The sequence below is a fragment of the Pongo pygmaeus genome, chromosome 12, assembly GCF_028885625.2.
Source record: "Pongo pygmaeus isolate AG05252 chromosome 12, NHGRI_mPonPyg2-v2.0_pri, whole genome shotgun sequence".
NCBI lineage: Eukaryota > Metazoa > Chordata > Mammalia > Primates > Hominidae > Pongo > Pongo pygmaeus.
This window is the reverse complement of record NC_072385.2, coordinates 45,710,077-45,727,942: the sequence shown is the minus strand read 5'-3', so window position 1 is coordinate 45,727,942 and position 17,866 is coordinate 45,710,077. Positions and strand designations below refer to the sequence as shown.

The 17,866-nt window shown below is 43.1% G+C and overlaps 1 protein-coding gene and 1 long non-coding RNA gene across 3 annotated transcripts in view; one reads left to right on the top strand and one right to left on the bottom strand.

Annotated features, from left to right (window-relative positions):
* Positions 1-12,435, bottom strand: part of EIF2AK3 (eukaryotic translation initiation factor 2 alpha kinase 3) — a 74,315-nt gene extending 61,880 nt beyond the window's left edge. For both annotated transcript variants that reach the window (XM_054472501.2, XM_054472511.2), the window contains exon 1: positions 11,542-12,435. In XM_054472501.2, the coding sequence (XP_054328476.1) occupies positions 11,542-11,843 (302 nt within the window). In that variant the 5' untranslated portion in view covers positions 11,844-12,435. The remainder of the gene's footprint in view (positions 1-11,541) is intronic.
* Positions 12,436-13,018: 583 nt separating this feature from the next.
* Positions 13,019-16,381, top strand: LOC134737789 (uncharacterized). Its single transcript, XR_010123039.1, has 2 exons — positions 13,019-13,413; positions 15,961-16,381. It is a non-coding gene; the product is annotated as an uncharacterized LOC134737789 (long non-coding RNA).
* Positions 16,382-17,866: the final 1,485 nt, after the last annotated feature.

Below are 17,866 nucleotides of genomic sequence, written 5' to 3'. Positions count from 1 at the left end.
GGGCTTTGGGAGGTGATTAGTTCATGAAGGTGGGGTCCTCACTTATGATATTAATGCCTTTATAAAAGCAGCCCCAGAGATGCCCTCGCCCCTTCCACCATGTAGGAGTGCTTCTGTGAAGAATCAGTCTTCACCAGATACTGAATCTGCCAGTACCTTGATCTTGAACTTCCCAGCCTCTGGAACTATGAGAAATAAAGGTCTGTTGTCTATAAACCGCCCAGTCTACAGTATTTTGTTATAGCAGCATTCAAACCTGCTACTATTTTCCCCAACTTAAAAACCAAACCAGATCAAACAAAATGAATCCTTCTCCTCCTCGAGCATCCAATGTACTTCTTGCCCCTCTGCAACAAAACTCCTTGAAAGAGTTGTTATATACTGTCTCCAAATCTCTTCCTCTCCTTCTATGTTGAACTATTTCTAATCAAGTTCTCGCCCCTACCACCTCACTAAAATGGTTCTTGTCAGAGTCAAGAATGACCTTCACACTGATAAATCCCATGGTCAGGTCTTGCTTCACTTGACCACACAGCAGCACCTGACCAGCCATTTCTGCCCTCCATGAAACACACTCTATATGGCTTCCAGAACAACACGCTCCTTTTTTTTTTTTTTTGGACTCAGTTCTATGCTATTCTCTCTCAGTTTCATTTTCTGGTTCCTTCTTATCTTTCCTATCTCTTAAAATAGTCTCTACCTACATGTAATTTTTTTGGTGATCTCATCCAGTCTCGTAGCTTTAAATACCATCTATATCCTGGCAACTCCCCAATTTATATCTGGTTTCAGGCCTCTCCCCTGAACTGCAGACATACATATCTAACCACCTACCTGATTTAGATTGTCTAACAGGCTTTTCAGAGTTTGCATATCCATAGACAGACTCCCCCCAACTCTTCAAATACATCATGCAAAATTTTTGCTTAGGGCCTTTGCATCCACTGTTCCTTCTGCCTGGAACATACACCTCCAGCTACAGAGCAGACTCTCCATACATTATTTATTTGCTTTTATGTATTTATTTATTTTTTGAGACAGAGTTGCGCTTTTGTCGCCCAGGCTGGAGTGCAATGGCGCAATCTCAGCTCACTGCAACCTCTGCCTCCTGGGTTTAAGCAAGTCTCCCACCTCAGTCTCCCAAGTAGCTGGGATTACAGGTGCCCACCACCACGCCCGGCTAATTTTTATATTTTTAGTAGAGATGGGGTTTCACCATGTTGGCCAGGCTGGTCTCGAACTCCTGACCTCAGGTGATCCGCCCACCTCAGCCTCCCAAAGTGCTGGGATTACAGGTGTGAGCCACCGTACCCGGCCTAAATAGTTGTTTAAAGGATGATTTGTACAGTTGTTCTAGGAATTCATTAGGTGTATTTATCAGCTTTAAAGACCATGCACATTGTAAGCATGTATAGTTATATGCCTGGTCAGGAATACAAGATGCAACTTTATCTCTTCTATATCACTTGATGCACAATGTATATAAATTCAAAGTAAAGCTGCAAGTTGACCAAGACTCTCTTGCATTACAAGCCAGCTGTAGTATTCATTATGGGTTCCTCCCCACAAGCATGTCTCTGGAATGGAGGCACCCCTTCTGCTGTGGTTGGAATTAAGAAGCACCACTGGAGCAATAAAGATTTGCTACTATACCTAATCACAGTCTAAGAGAGAGGTGCTCATTGGCATAATGTAGATCAAGAAAAACATCAAGTAGACAGATGCTGCTGAAAAACAAAGTCCTTAGGCTGAATGCAGAGATGACCAGAGGATAGCAATGAGATACAGCATTTAGTGCACTATTCACAAGAGCAAAGACATGGAATCAGTCTAGTGCCCATCAGCAGTAAACTGGATAAAGAAAATGTGGTACATATATACCATAGAATACTATGCAACCATAAAAAGATGAAATCATGTCCTTTGCAGCAACATAGAGGGAGCTGGAAGCCACAATCCTAAGTGAATTAACACAGGAACAGAAAGTAAAATACTGCACGTTCTCACTTATAAGTGGAAGCTAAATATTGAGCACACATGGACATAAACATGGGAGCAATAGATACTGCAGACTACTGGCAGGGGGTGAGTTGAAAAACTACCATTGGGGCCAGGTGCGGTGGCTCACGAGGTCAGGAGATCGAGACCATCCTGGCCAACATGGTGAAACCCCATCTCTACTAAAATACAAAAAAAAATTAGCCGGGCATGGTGGTGCATGCCTGTAGTCCCACCTACTCAGGAGGCTAAGGCAGGGGAATTGCTTGAACCCAGGAGGCAGAGGTTGCAGTGAGCCAAGATCACGCCACTGCGCTCCAGCCTGGCAACACAGCGACACTCCATCTCAAAAAAAAAAAAAAAGAAAAACTACCATTGGGTACTAACTACCTGGGTGTAATATACTATGTAACAAATCAGCACATGTACTTACTGTATCTGAAATAAAAGTTGAACTTAAAAAAAGATATGGCATTTAGAACAAACACAGCCAGGTGCAGTGGCTTTCCTTTGTAAACCCAACACTCAGGGAGACTGACGCAGGAGAACTGCTTGGAGGGCCAGGAGTTTCAGACCAGCCTGTGCAACATACTGAGACTCCAAATACACAAAAAATACTTTAAAAATTAGCCCGGTATGGTGGCGGATGCCTGTAGTCCCAGCTACTCAGAGGCTGAGGTGGGAGGATAGCTTGTGCCCAGGAGGTCGAGGCTGCAGTGAACTGTGATTGCACCACTGCAGTCCAGCCTAAGTGTTAGAGTGAAATGCTGTCTCCAGAAAGAAGAAGAAACATAAACAGAGATAAAAAGTGAAAAATGAACACCTCCCAAAATAGGAAGAATATAAGGTTATTTATCTCCCCAAGACCCACTTGCCCTATTTTGAGGGTTCCAAGATCAAGATGAAAAACTCTTAACTTATTCAAGAATTGAAGGAACTGCAGAGACAGCTTTTCCAGTGGAAAGAATCAAAGCCTAAGTCAGACCTGGGTGTACGTCCCCATGGCTCTCCTCTTATTCTCCTCATGGCTTCATTCGAGTTATTTTTTCATAGGCAAAATATGGTTATTTCACCTATCTCAGTGTAACCCAAGTGTACCTGATCATAAAAATAATCTGGAGTGCTTGTTAAAAACCATTAAAGGTTCCCATGTCTCATCCTAAGAGGGAGACTGGGAGAATGTAGCCTAACAAGCAACCCAGGTGAGTCTCATAAGACCAGTTGTGCAAACACTGTTTTACCTTAGCCATTTCCACAGAGAAAAATTAAATTTATGACGTGGATGAAGAAGGCATATTGAACATCTCTGTCAGTAAACACTTTGGAGACTTCTATCTCTCACTTACATTTTGCTGTAGCATTTATTTGGATGATTCCTCAGCAAGCCCTGATCTCTCACCCATGATCCAATCCTTGGAAGCCACTCTCAAGAAAGATTTTCAATGGTTTCCTAACTGCCAGATTCACTCCCCTCATCAGGCCTGTCCTCACAAAAGCCACCGTTGTGGCCAGCTCCTCATTCTGGACATCCTTCTTTCCTGGTTTCTACAGGACCAGTACCTCCTGGGTCCTCATCTATCATTCTTTTTTTTTTTTTTTTTTGGGACAGAATCTTGCTCTGTCGCCCAATGGTGCAATCTCTGCTCAATGGCAACCTCCGCCTCCCAGGTTCAAGTGATTCTCCTGCCTCAGCCTCCCAAGTAGCTGGGATTACAGGCGCCCACCACCATGCCCAGCTAATTTTTGTATTTTTTAGTAGAGGTGGGGGTTCACCATGTTGGCCAGGCTGGTCTTGAGCTCCTGACCTCAGGTGATCCGCCCGCTTCAGCCTCCTAAAGTGCTGGGATTATAGGCGTGAGCCACCGTGCCCGGCCTCACCTGTCATCCTTATAGTTTTCTATCTATAGAGCAGGCATTTTCCTGTTTGTGCTACATGTTCTACCTAGATGGTCAATGTCTATAGCTTCACCTCCATCTGTAGTATGACAGCCCCCCAAACCTGTACAGGATTTGTAGTTCACCATCTCTCCCCTATCCTAATTCTGCATCTTCAGCAGGATCTACTTGTTATCACCATAACAGTCTCAGGAAACTTCTTTCCCACAATCTATTCCTGCCACTTAAAAGCGTAGCCATCCATCCTATTACCTAACATTTAAATCAGACATCAACTCTTTGTGCTCCCTCACCCTCTACATTTAAACAACAGCCATGTACTCTTAATTCTATTTCTGAAGCTTCTCTTAAATCTTTTCTGGCCGGGTGCGGTGACTCACGCCTGTAATCCCAGAACTTTGGGAGGCCAAGGTGGATGGATCACCTGACATCAGGAGTTCAAGACCAGCCCGGCCAACATGGTGAAACCCTATCTCTACTAAAAAATACAAAAGTAAGCCGGGTATGGTGGCATGCACCTGTAATCCCAGCTACTTGGGAGGCTGAGACAGGAGAATCACTTGAACCTGGGAGGCGGAGGTTGCAGTAAGCTGCGATTGCACCACTGCACTCCAGCCTGCATGACAGAGTGAGACTCCGTCTCAAAAAAAAAAAAAAAAAAAAAAAAAATTTTCCTTCTTCATTACCACAGCTCTTGCTCTAGAAGATTCTCATTTCTCATCAGAACACCTTAAAATGCTTTCTAACACATTTTCCTGCCTCAGGTTTCTTTCCCCTCTCTTCTTCCCACAGTTTTGTTTCTGTAATAGAGATCTGATAAACTTCCAAGGTTCCCTGTGCCCACTGAAGAAGAAAGGTCACACTGCTTGGTGTGGCACATAAAGCCTTTCACAATTTGGTTTCAGTGTACTTTCCTAATCTCATTTTTCTGCCTCTTCTACCAGCCCAACTCCCTCTCCCCTCTCCTTCCCAGCTCCACACTCCCCCCTTTCCATGGGGTGAACTTTTCAAAAGTTCTCTTGCCTATACTTTCCCCCATGTCTTAAATTATTCCACCTGCCAAATGAACACTGTGTATAATAAATTCTCCCATCTTTAGAGGAAATACTTAAGAACCAATCAAAATATTCAACATTTCTTGAAAGAACTGTAATTACTATATAAGGTTTTATGTAATTCTAGTTCAAAGCAAAGGAACTTGACTTTTTAATGTACCTTCTATTAAATATTTAATTTCCATTAGGTTATTTTAAAATACTGGCAGTCTCATGGATCCCCATTTTTATCTTTGCAGATCTGTAGGGATCCTGGAGCCCTGGCTTAGGAACCACTGCTCTGTGCTCACTGTACAAACTCCCTGCTCTGTGCCCTTGCTCACACTATTCTGTTGCCTACACTGTCCTTGATATTTTTCTCATTCCGGGACTCAGTAACTTGCCACTTCCATTCTTTTCACTCTTACACTACTTTTATGTCACTTATTATCAATTCGAGGATAGTTAATTCTTTAACACAATGATCTGTCAGGCTTGGAGCTTCGTACAGAAAAGACATTTATCTACTCTCAGGGCCTAACAGTACCTGGGCCCCAGTAAAACTACATAAATGTTTGTTGAATGAATAAACCTTGGTAGGACAAATATATTGTCTACATAAAACAATCACCACCAAAAAAGCTGAGAAGATGGGAAAAGATGTGATTTACCTAAGGTTATGCACCAAATACAAAACTTTGAACAGAAGCAGAAATTCAGGTTTTTAACTCGTTATTCTGTTAACTGTAAGTTTGCATAAGTGGCAACTACTATATTACTACAACATGCAGCTTTTTATTCCTCTCAGAAATCTCACAGATGTCATTCATCCTGTAATTGCTCTGATTATGTCCTCAATCCAGAAGAAATGACTTTATGCCACAATGAATACGCAATAAAAAAAGAAAAACTGTGCTGACTTAAGTTACCCAGAACACCTGCCTATTCACAGTTAAGTTTATCAAATTCTGATAAGTGTATGCTAAATTTCTTCATAAAATCATTTTAAAGGAACTTTATTTCCTGTGGAAGTTTCTGACGTGAAAGAAGACAAGCAGGTGATAGGAGAATATTGTATGGATTAAATAGTTTCTACATTAACAACTGCTTATTTTAAAATTTCAAATATCCTTTCTGGGGGTTGGGGGGAGGGCAGTACTTCAGAAAACTATAAATGTGATTTGGTTGAACCTGTTTTTTTGGTGTAGCCGAGAATCCTTTGCCCAAACTTGTGCTCTCACTAAAGGAGGCATATGTTCTTGTTTAGAAACAAACTAGTACTGATTAGACTATACTTCCTGGTCCTCACCTACTAAGTAAATCTTCAAGTCAAACTTCCTTTACTTAAACGTATGACAAGACTAGCCATGCGCCAAATCATAACAAATATATCAAAAATTACCAACTATACTTTGTAACTTTGACATATCAGCTAGACCTTAAAGACATACAATCTAAGTTTTCAGTGGTACAGGTTTAACATATATCTTTAACGTAACAGATATCCTTTTCCTGTTACATTAAAACATTTTTGAAAGTACCTTTTCTACTCTATTCTGTAATTTTTTTTTTTTTTTTTTTGAGGCAGAGTCTCACTCTGTCACCCAGGCTGGAGTGCAGTGGCATGATCTCGGCTCACAGCAAACTCTGCATCCCGGGTTCAATTGATTCTCCTGCCTCAGCCTCCTGAGTAGCTGGGACTACAGGCGTGTGCCACCATGCCTGGCTAATTTTTGTATTTTTAGTAGAGACAGGGTTTCACCATGTTAGCCAGGCTGGTCTCGAACTCCTGACCTCAGGTGATCCGCCTGCCTTGGCTTCCCAAAGTGCTGTGATTACGGGCGTGAGCCACCAACCCCGGCCCTATGAAAGATTTTTAATCAAAATGGTCATTTACAAATAGAATGGAATTACACACACAAATTTATCTCCTCCCCTCACATTTAGCTCTGCAACTTACAAGTTTTCTCCTTTGTATTTTAAAACAATTTGTAATAAAAATGTATAAGAAGTTCCCCTCTTACAAAAAAGGAGAAAAGCAAATGGAGTTATCAGGCAATGTTTAGGGAGTAAAGAGACACGCTGAAGCTACAGCTCACAGCAACTGATAAAGACAGGTCCTCTCTGCAATCTGGAAGATGCCTATGAACGCAGGTACCTGAGATCAGATAAAAAGCAATCTCCCATGCCTGTCCACATAGTCTAAGCACAGTCCTGGCATCAATTAAGCTAAAGACAATTGCAGACACAAAGGATAGTTCATTACTTGCCTGAAGTATATTTATTTTGGCTTATTACTTGCTTTGAAAGTTCTGTGTAAATTCTTCTTTAAAGGTGATTGTTAGTTAACTTTAAAAGTCTGGAGTTGGGTGAGTGAATAGGAATAGGACTATATGACTGAGCTTCCTTTCAACATGGTATTCTGATATGCTACTATTCAAGGGTCCTAGTAGTTAAAAAAACAACCAAAAAATGATTATAAATCTGAAAGTCTGAGGAAGACCAGACTTCTGTGCCTTTGTTTCACATCAGATCACTTTGTAAAAGGACAGAGAAAAAAAAATTATACCATCTTATATTTGCAAATATTTTCATGTTATCTCATTTAATTAAAAAAATCAGTTTGCAGATGCACAGATTGAAGAAGCACCAGAGATTAATGTCAAATTTAGAAATACTTTTGTTAGAGAGGAATTAGAGCCAGAGGAAAAAGGAACATGTACTTTGCAAATTAGTGACACTTAAGAGAAAACTAGTTCTTTAGAACTTCTGAGATTGTCGGAATGACTTCCCAACCCATCCCAAGAACCCCAAGTAACACTTTGCAATTTGCTATTTGTGTTGAAGTCAGAAGACTGGTAACTCCCAAAATTACGTAAACATATGTAAAATCTAACAGTGAGGTGATGAGACTTTCTTCCCAACTTTCTGCAATGACCATCCCACTTAAATATCAACTAATGTAATGTTTAGCAAAAGAAAATGGACAACGAGATTGGTACCAGAAAAACAAGTTTATTTTAGCTAACTTTTAAAGAAAATAAATAGCTTATTCACTCATTCACATACTTGATATGCAGAGTAAGCACTTAGAATGAGACTTGAAAATTCCATCAAGAGAAAAAAAATCAATGAACCGGTGAATCTCGGATTGCTTCTTGAGTATCAAAAGACAACGTGTAAAAATAAAGATAATTCCGCACCTCCTTCTTTTTAAAAGTTTTGCCAGTACTGCAGTTCTTCACAGCTGTTCATAATAAACACTTGGTTAATTCAAATCTGTTCCCCTAATACTCCTTGAAACAAACAGAATTACTGGTCTATTATTACTGAACTAATTAATATTCTCTGGGTTATCTTAAGAGCATTTAGAAAAAACTTATAAACTGCGTATTTATCTCCTGTTGACTATCAACTTATTCAAGGTTTCTCAAACATTCCACACTATCTTAAGTCCACGCTACAAGGCAGACCCCAAAACTGGGCTCTATCTCTTCCTAGCCAATTCTGTTTGGTGATCATGTATGCTCTTCAAGCCAAAATTGCTGTTTTCACTGCAATTTATGAGAAAGAAATGATCTTCCTGTTTGCTAAGTGGATCTTCTCTAACTACCTTCATCTCATCATCTGTTCCTTTCATTTTCCTTTTTTTTGAGATGGAGTTTTGCTCTTGTTGCCCAGGTTGGAGTACAGTGTCATGATCTCAGCTCACTGCAACCTCCGCCTCCCAGGTTTTCAAGCGATTCTCCTGCCTCGGCCTCCCGAGTAGCTCGGATTACAGGCACCCGCCACCATGCCTGGCTAATTTTTTGTATTTTTAGTAGAGATGGGGTTTCAACGTGTTGGCCAGGCCGGTCTCAAACTCCTGACCTCAGGTGATCCACCCGCCTTGGCCTCCCAAAGTGCTGGGATAACAGGCTGAGCCAATGCGCCCAGCCCCTTTCATTTTCATTCTGTCTACACAGGCTCCCTCTTTTCAGTATATAAGTAAGTTCGGAGGTTCCTTCTCCTAAAAATTACCTCATCAGTGAGGAAAGGATGGAGTGGGGCGGAAGGGCCTGAATCTTTAACCTCTTGCAATTTGAGTATTGTCTCTGCCGCTTCATTTAAATTCTTTAAGTGTGCTCATCACCAAATCTCTTTCTTCCCAGTCCTCCTCCTGTACCTCCAACCTAGCCAGCTGTATTTCTGTCTCCTTTGCTGGCTCATCTTCCTCCCTAAAATAAAAGGCATTTCCTGAGGTTTTCTCATGAGCTTTCCCTTTCCCACAGCTTCAACTATTCATATTTACGCTGCCCTCTCACTGGCTCTAGTCATTCACTTCCACCTGCCTACCTAATGTCTCCCTCTGGACGTCCTGCCTGCACTCCGAGTCACATGTCCAACACCAAACCCCTTACCTTTTCTTCCCTGCTCCCTTAAACCTCTTTTCTCAACTTCTGGCCACGCAGTCTCAATCTCTGGACAAGGGTACCAAGAAAGGAAGAATGCATTCACTTGCCAGGAACCTAGATTTTGCATCAAATATCTCAACTCTGTCCCCTCTGTCCTATACCACTTTACACTAAACCTCTCATCTGAACTGCTATAACACTCTCCTTTTGGTATTCTTAACTCAAGTTTTCAGTACACACTATTGCTAGAGAAACATTCCTTAGGTGTAATTTTGATCAAGCCTGGCACTCAGGATACTCTACCCAACATTTCTCAAACTTTAACATGCATGTGAATCACACGGTGATCTTGTTAAAATGCAGATGCTCTCATTCAGGGAGTGTGGGGTGGTGCCCGACTCTGGAGTTTTAACATACTCCCAAGTGACGATGATGCTATTAGCATCAGACTATATACATATACAGTCGGCTCTAACCTATTTTTTCTATCATCTACTTCTCCCTGCCTAGCATACATATGTGCATGTCTATATCGCTTACGTACACACACACACACACACACACACAAATAGACATATACAGAGACAAAATGTTTTCCAAACATAATCTCCGGCCTCTGTGCCTCTTGCTGTTTCCTCAAGTCCGGTAACTTTCCATTACAATTTTACCCATTTTTCAGGAACCAACTCATTCTGCCACAACCTTCTCTTATCTTCTTACCTACCCTCACTCCCATACCTCACCTAGTGGAACACCACAAAAACCTTGGGACATCCCTGACACTGGCACTCTTTCTGGTCTGTAATGTTGTTATAGGTCTTCCTCGTTTCATCCGTATTGTTAGACTGCACACTCTCCTGGAAGGCAGGAACTACCTGCCTAACCTCTGCCACCCAGGGCATCCCTGGGCTCTTGTTAACCAGTAAGTACCTGTTGAAGTGGATTTGAATTCTAAGAAAAACAAAACCTCTCAACTCTACTTCATGTAATTCATTTTGAGCAGGAGCTTCAGAAATTTCTTTATGATAAACAAAAACACTCTTCCAGGAAAATTGACTTATTAGCAAACCTAAGAAAACTTTGTTTTATATATATATTTTTGCAAATGTTTATATACTCAAATGGTGCCTAGAGAATTTTAGTACTTATCCTATTTATCGTAGTCTCCAGATATATAGATCAAAGTTCTAATATTAATTTAAAATTAAATCTAACTTGTTACGATCTAGTAATGACTATAAGTCTAAAATATGTTCCAATCCAGAGCCCAGCCTTCCCTGGTTTAATTTACTTAATGCTCCCTTTAACACTCCATTTATAAAATGGGACATCACTTTCTCCACGGGTGTGATAAGATTGGCTGTCCCCAAAATTTACTGTTAACATGCCTTACATTGTGTCTAGACTTTGAAAAGTGCTTTAAAACAATCACCTTGAAGTAACATTTTTTGAATGCGGAGAAACTCAAAGAAAACCCTATATTAAATGTTTATACAGTAAACCCCTTATTCAAGAACCTAACCATGGCTCTTAGGTTCGAGAAACAATATTCAAGAATCTGACCATAGCTCTTAAACTTTAGCCTGCAAGAATTATCCGGCGTGCTTGTTAAACACGCAGATGCCAGGCTCTTACCCAGGGACTGTCTGATTCAGTAAAACTGGGGTGGGGCCTAGAAAACTGTAGATTTCACCAGCATCCCCAGGTGATTCGCCTGCAGGTGTTCCGCAGATCTCAATTAGAAAGACACTGATCTCAATCCTTGTCCGGGGGCACTACAGAGTTGTGTTTGAAAGAAAATGCAGACGTCTTTTGCTAAAGTCCTTTCTCAAAACAGCTGTCACGCCAGCACAGACAGGAGGTGATGTGCGTAAGGAAAAAGAGGGAAAGGATCCTTGGAAGAGAATCAGTGCCCGAAAACAATGAAAGAGGGGAAGTGGCGTTTCTTTGCAACCCTGGAATTCCATTCTCCCGCACCTGCGAGGATGCTGCTCTGACCCGTCGGCCAGGACCAGGCCCTCGGGAGCCGAGCCCAGGCAGGTCGCTGGTCGGGGGATGGGAGGGCGTCGTGGCCCCGCGCTCGTCCCCAGGTCGCCAGCTGCCCTCCGCAGCCGAGGGAAGACTCCCGCCCGGGTTCCGGATCTACGCCCCCCTACACCATATCCTCCGCGGCTCGCGCGCGTAAACAAGTTGCCTCCCCCGGGTCGGCAGCCCCTCACCTGCCGCGCGGTCGCAACTCTGTCTCATCGTCTGGTTCAGGACCCCGCGGCTCCTGCTCGCCCGCGGCTGCCGGCAGCGCCTCACCGTCCTCCACAGTCACCTCGGCCGCAGCCACGGCGCCCGCCGCCGGTACTCGCGTCGCTGAGGTGGGAGCAGCGGCCGCCCCGAGGCCGAACGCCGCCTCCGCCGTCGGCGCTGGGAGGCCACGGGCGCGCCCCGCGGCCACCGTCCTTGCCGCGAACCCCAGCAGCAGCAGCAGCAGCGCCCGTACCAGCAGCCCCGGGCTGATGGCGCGCTCCATCAGCGGCCCGCCCCGCGCGCAGGCATGGAGGCGCAGCCACTGACGCCTGCCTCTTCCGCCGCTTGGAGCTCCCAAGAGGGCAAGGACGTGCTAGGGACCCTACCGCCGCCCCGACGGCCCGGACAGCCAGCAGTGTTCCCCTGGCCACGTCTCAGCCCGGCCTCTGCCGCTGCCACCTGAGTGACAGCCTATCTCGGACATCGCCCATTGAGCAAACTTTCCGCGCGTCTGCTCGCTCATTGGCTGCGGCCGCTGTCACTCCATGTTCCCAGGCTGGCCTTGTTGGGAAAGGTGGACTTTCCCTGGTTGTCAACATCGCACCTACCAATCAAATCGTAATCTCGTCGTTCGAGGCCCGTCCCTCTTCCGGACGCAATTACCAATGAGAAATGCTCCTCCCCGACGTCTTTTTACCTGATTGGTGCGCTCATCAGTTCCCGGAATACCTTTCCTACAACAGATTGGCCATCGCGGTGGTTGGCCTCGCCCCACAAAGCGAGGCGCTGGAGAAGACTTGAAGATCATTGGTGGAAGTGGATGTCCCTCAAAGGTCTGCGCTAACTGCCTCTTGATTGGTTGGAAGCGGCACTTACTACGTGGCGGATTCTGACTGTGAAGAGGACCGTCCCAAGTGAAGAGTGGGAGGCAAGTCCCTTGTGACCGGGAGGAGGTCGACCTTAAAGGAGCTGGCATTGTAGCTCTTCTAAAGCCTAGTCTACTTAGGAAGGCAAAAGCGAAACAGGAAGAAGTGGCCGCAGAAGTCGTGTGGTCCCTAGAAGTAGAAGAGTAAGGAGGGTGCAGGAGATGGTTTACTTGTGGCCGCAACGGTGCTCAGAAGTCCGCTTGTTAGAGATGGCAGTGACCTGCGACAATCCAGTCTGCCCGACACGCCTCCCGCCTCCTTAGGAACGGGAAGGAGCCCCGGCCCGGTGCACTGACGTAGTTTGCCTAAGATCACGTAGCTGATTGGTCACAGAATCATGACTTTAATTCATGTCTTCCGCCTCTGACCTGGCACGCTTTGTACCTCACCAAAGACAGTGATGAAACTGCAAAAGGGCAGAGTGGAGAAGACTGGAATGTTCAGCCAAGGCATTTGAACTTTTAATACTGCAAGTCAAGACTTCCTGAAGATTTTTGAGCAGATGAGTGAAGTGATAAGAAAATGCATCTTCAGCAGTTACAGCATCAACGATGAGGAGACTGGCCGGGAGGCTATTACCCGCATCAAAACCAGTGAACATTTAAAAAAATTTTTTTTTAGAGAGAGGGTCTTGCTCTTTTGCCCGGACTGGAGTGCAGTGGCTTGACCATAGTTCACTATAACCTTGAATTCCTGCGTTCAAGCGATCTTCCTTCCTCAGCTTCCGGAGTAGCTGGGACTACAGATGCGTGCCACCGTGCCAGGCCAATTTTTAATTTTGTTTTGTAAAGGTGGGGTTTCTGTGTTGCCCAGGTTGATCTCAAACTCCTGTCCTCAAGCCATCCTCCCGCCTCAGCCTCCCAAAGTGCTGCAATTTACGGGCATTAGCCACCGCACCTGGTCCAAAACCGGTGAAGATTTGTTAAGGTGTTGGCAATATGGGTATACCTAGATTATCCTTCATCTGCTAAAAGCATGCTCTAATCTCTCCCCAGCCCAAAACAAACAAGAAACCCCTCTTCCCCTTCCAGCTCCTACCACGTGTCTTTGCTCCTCTGTATGGCAAAAGTCAAGTGTTCAAAATTCCTTATCTTCAATTCCTCTTCCTCCATTCCCAAGTACACTACAGTCAGGCATTCACACCACCAAAACTGCTCTTGCTGAGGCCACCAGTGCTGTATTCAAAGGATAATCTTTGTTTTATCAGCTGTATTTGATCCAGCAACTCAAGTTTTTCCTGTTTAGAACACCTTTCACCGGTCTTCTTGCTTCTCCATAGTGCTGGTCATAACCCTCAAAAGGTCCCCCAGTTCACTCAGGATAAAAGCCAAGTCCTTACAATAGACTACAGGGTGCTACAACATCTGGTTCCTATGGCTTTTCTGATCTCATTTCATACTGTCTTTGCTCACTCCATTGGGCCAATCAAGTCCCACCTTGGGGGTTTTCCTTTGTTGTTTTGCCTGCCTAGGAAACTCCCCAGGTATATGAGTTTGCTAGAGTTGCCCTAACAAATACCACAGACCATGTGGCCTGAACAAAACTAGTGTATTTTCTCGAAGTTCTGGAGGCTAGAAGTCCAAGATCAAGGTGGGATTCTGAGGCCTCTCTCCTTGGCTTGCCGATGGCAGCCCTCTTACTTCTTCCTCTTCCCTCTGGTGTCTCTTCCTATTCTTCTAACACCAGTCAGATTGGAGTATGGGGCTACCTTTAGCAGCCTCATTTTAACTTAATCACTGCTTTAAAGATCTTATCTCCAAATACAGTATAGTTATATTCTGAAGCACTAAAGGTTGAGACTTCAACATGTAAATTTTGGAGGGACACAATTTAGCACATAATACCCAGGTACCCACAAGATGTGTTCCCTCACTTTATTTGAGGCTTTGCTAATCCTAGTGAAGTCCCTCCTCACTACCTTATTTAAAATTAAAACCTCCACCACCTTCCTTCCTTTATTTCTCTCCTGCTTTATTTCTGCTTAGCAGATACATACATTACAAATATGTAAATACTGTAATTTACATATTTGTTTTGTTTATTGTCTGCTCTGTTTCCTTCCACTTGCATGTAAATTCTGTGAAGATTTGCTCATTGATGTATTCGAAGACATAAAACAGTGCAAAGTGTTTAGCAAGCATTTAATAAATGTTTGTTGAATGAATGAATGAATACCTGAGGACAGAAGGAAAGAGACAACTGGAAAGGAAGAGACTGCAGTTGCTGTAGACAGAGGGGGTTGATTACGAGAGCAAGATTCCAGAGTATCTGGAGGGAAAGGGGCAGCTCTGCCTTCCATGTTGAAAGTAGAGCGTAGGAGGTACTCCTAGAGAGTAAGTTATTTTGAAAAGTAGAGAAAACAGATGAGCGAACTCAAACCAATTGACCATTATCTACTCAACAAAATAGGAGATAAAATCGCCCACCTAAAAGGGATTATGCTAGTTGGTATGAGGAAGGTGTCAGAAAATTAACATAAGATGAAAAATGATTGTTAACTACCTGTTTGAAATTAGTGTATATATTTTAGTGGGCCTGGTCTTCATGGTTTTGTAATTTTTTCAAAAAATGATCATGGCATGAACAAGGCTATTAATCTGAGCTAATGAATTAGGAGTCTACTTGCCACCTGTAAATACTGTGGAAGTTTTATTTATTCACTTAACATTCAGGGATTCCACATGACCACCTGCAAATAATGAGAATAAAGATATGAACAAAATAGATGTGGTTCCCGCCCTTCTGAAGGTTAACACCTATATAGTTAGGGAGACAGACATTAACAATCACACATATATTATTAAAACTAAGATAAGTGCTATGATGAAAAAGGCACAGGCAGAAGAGCACAGTGGTGGAAAATGCCAGTAAGGAGAGTCAAGCTTTATACTTGGGAACAAAACACAAATTTTCCATTTTGGAAAAAAAAGCCTGAATCGAAGTGTGCTGACTGGGAAAATAAATTAACGAGAGAAAAGAGAGTCTACCTGCTTTAGGACAGCATGGAGGTTCACAGTGACTTTGTGGGAACTCTGGAACCTGGGTGCCTCAGGGAAATGTAAGAAAGTGGGGACCGGGCATGAGAGCTGGCCAGTAAGCTGGGCCAGGAAAAGAAGCTGGTGCTCAGGTACCCTGAGCCAGGGTTGCCCAAAACAACCAAGATTCTACAACTGAGTGTGGCCCAGAAAATCAGCAAAATAGGTCTGAGATTTAGAAACAGTAAGTTCAATCCCTTAACAGAGAGAAACTGCATCTGTTGAAATGATATTTGATTGTGAATAACAAAAACCTTGCCATATAGTTGGTGAAGCAAGAAGTGGGTTTATTTTTTTTAATGACACCACAGCTCTACAGTGATGTTTTATTTAAACTCATGCTCCTCTATTTCTCCATGCTTCATGGGTGACTTTGTTCCTTTTGCCTATCGTCTCACTGTTTTGGGATGGCAACTCCAGTATCATTTCTTTATTATAGGTAGGACAAAGAGGAATGACAAAAGGCATGTAACCGCCTGAATTTGCCCCTATCAAAGAGCTCTCCAGGAAGCACCACCAAGGAATTTTCACTGACATTTCCCAGGCCAGACCATGCTACTGCTAAACAAAATGAAGATTCTGCTAGTGAGGATGAAAGGAAGAATGTGTAATCAGTTTTCTTGAAGTATAATACATGTACAATAAACTGAACCTATTGGAAATATACATTTGGATGAGTTTTGACAGATGTATATACCACAGTCAAGATACAGAACATTGTGATCACTCCAAGAGATTCCTTGTGTCCCTTTGTGGTCACTCCCTCCTACCCGAGGCCCCTAGGTAACCACTGATCTGTTTTCCATCACAATAGATTAGTCTGCAAATTCTAGCATCTTTAATAAATGCAGTCATACAGTATGTACTTTTGTGTCTTACTTTTTTCACTCCATATAATGTTTTTAAATTTACTCACATTGTTGAATGTAGCAATACTTAGTTGCTTTTTATTGCTGAGTAGTATTCTGCTTTATTTGTTCCACGTCTCTTTATCCATTCACTTGCTGGAGTACATTTGGTATATTTTCAATTTTTGGCCATTACAAATAAAGCTACTATGAGAACATTTATGTATGTACAGGTCTTTTTGTAGGTTTTTATTTCTCTTGGGTAAATACCTAGATGTGGAATAACTAGCTCATATAGTAGATGGATGTTTAACTTTATGAGAATCTGCCAAGCATTTTCACAAAGTGATGTACCATTTTATACCCCCACCAGTGGTGCATGAGAGTTCAAGTTGTTCTATATCCTCACCAACATTTGGTAATTGTCTTTTTAATTCTAACTATTCTAGTAGATATGTGATGGCATTTCATTGTAGCTTTGGTTTGCATATCCCTGACGACTAATGATTTTGAACATCTTTTAATGTGCTTGTTGGACATTATATATCATCTTTTGTAAAATGTCTATTAAAAGTGTTTATAAAGAGAGGAATGTTTATGGGTAGGCACTCTTGAAGAGTTTGCCACACAGTGAAATTTTGTTGTGTTGTACCAGTTAGCTATTGGCATAACAATGCTGTGTAAGCAAACATCCCAAATTCAGTGGCTTAAAACAGCAAAAATGTATACTCTGACACCGTTCACCTGGAGTTGCCTGATCTAGCTAGAGCACGATTTTCTTATGGCAATGGAAGAAACACAATTAAGATGGGTGGAAACTTACATGGCCTCTTAAAACTAGTATCAGAACTGGAGCACTTATTATTGGAGCAGGATGGACTAAAGCAAGGCATATGATTAGGCCTAACATCAAAGAGGCAGGACAACATGCCCTGCCTCTAGTGAAAGAAACTGCAAAGTCATGTGACAAAGGGCATGGAACTAAAATGTAACTGTAGCAAGGGATTAGCTTATCAATGTTTCTTAAAGTGTGGCCCTGGACTGACTTCATCAGAAGTTCAAGGAATGGGGTCCAGGAATCTGCAGATTTTCCTTTTTTTTGAGATGGAGTTTCGCTCTTGTTGCCCCGGCTGGAGTGCAATGGTGCAGTCTTGGCTCACCGCAACTTCCACCTCCTGGGTTCAAGCTATTCCCCTGCCTCAGCCTCCTGAGTAGCTGGGATTACAGGAAGGTGCCATCATGCCCGGCTAATTTTGTATTTTTAGTAGAGACAGGGTTTCTCCATGTTGGTCAGGCTGGTCTCAAACTCCCAACCTTAGGTGATCTACCCACCTCAGCCTCCTAGAGTGCTGGGATTACAGGCATGAGCCACCGCGCCCGGTCTGAATCTGCAGTTTTAACAAACACCCTAGAAGACTCTACCACAAGTACTATAAGAGTAATCAGTTATATCTGTTCCTGAACCTAGCATGAACAATTGCTCCACAATTGCTTCAC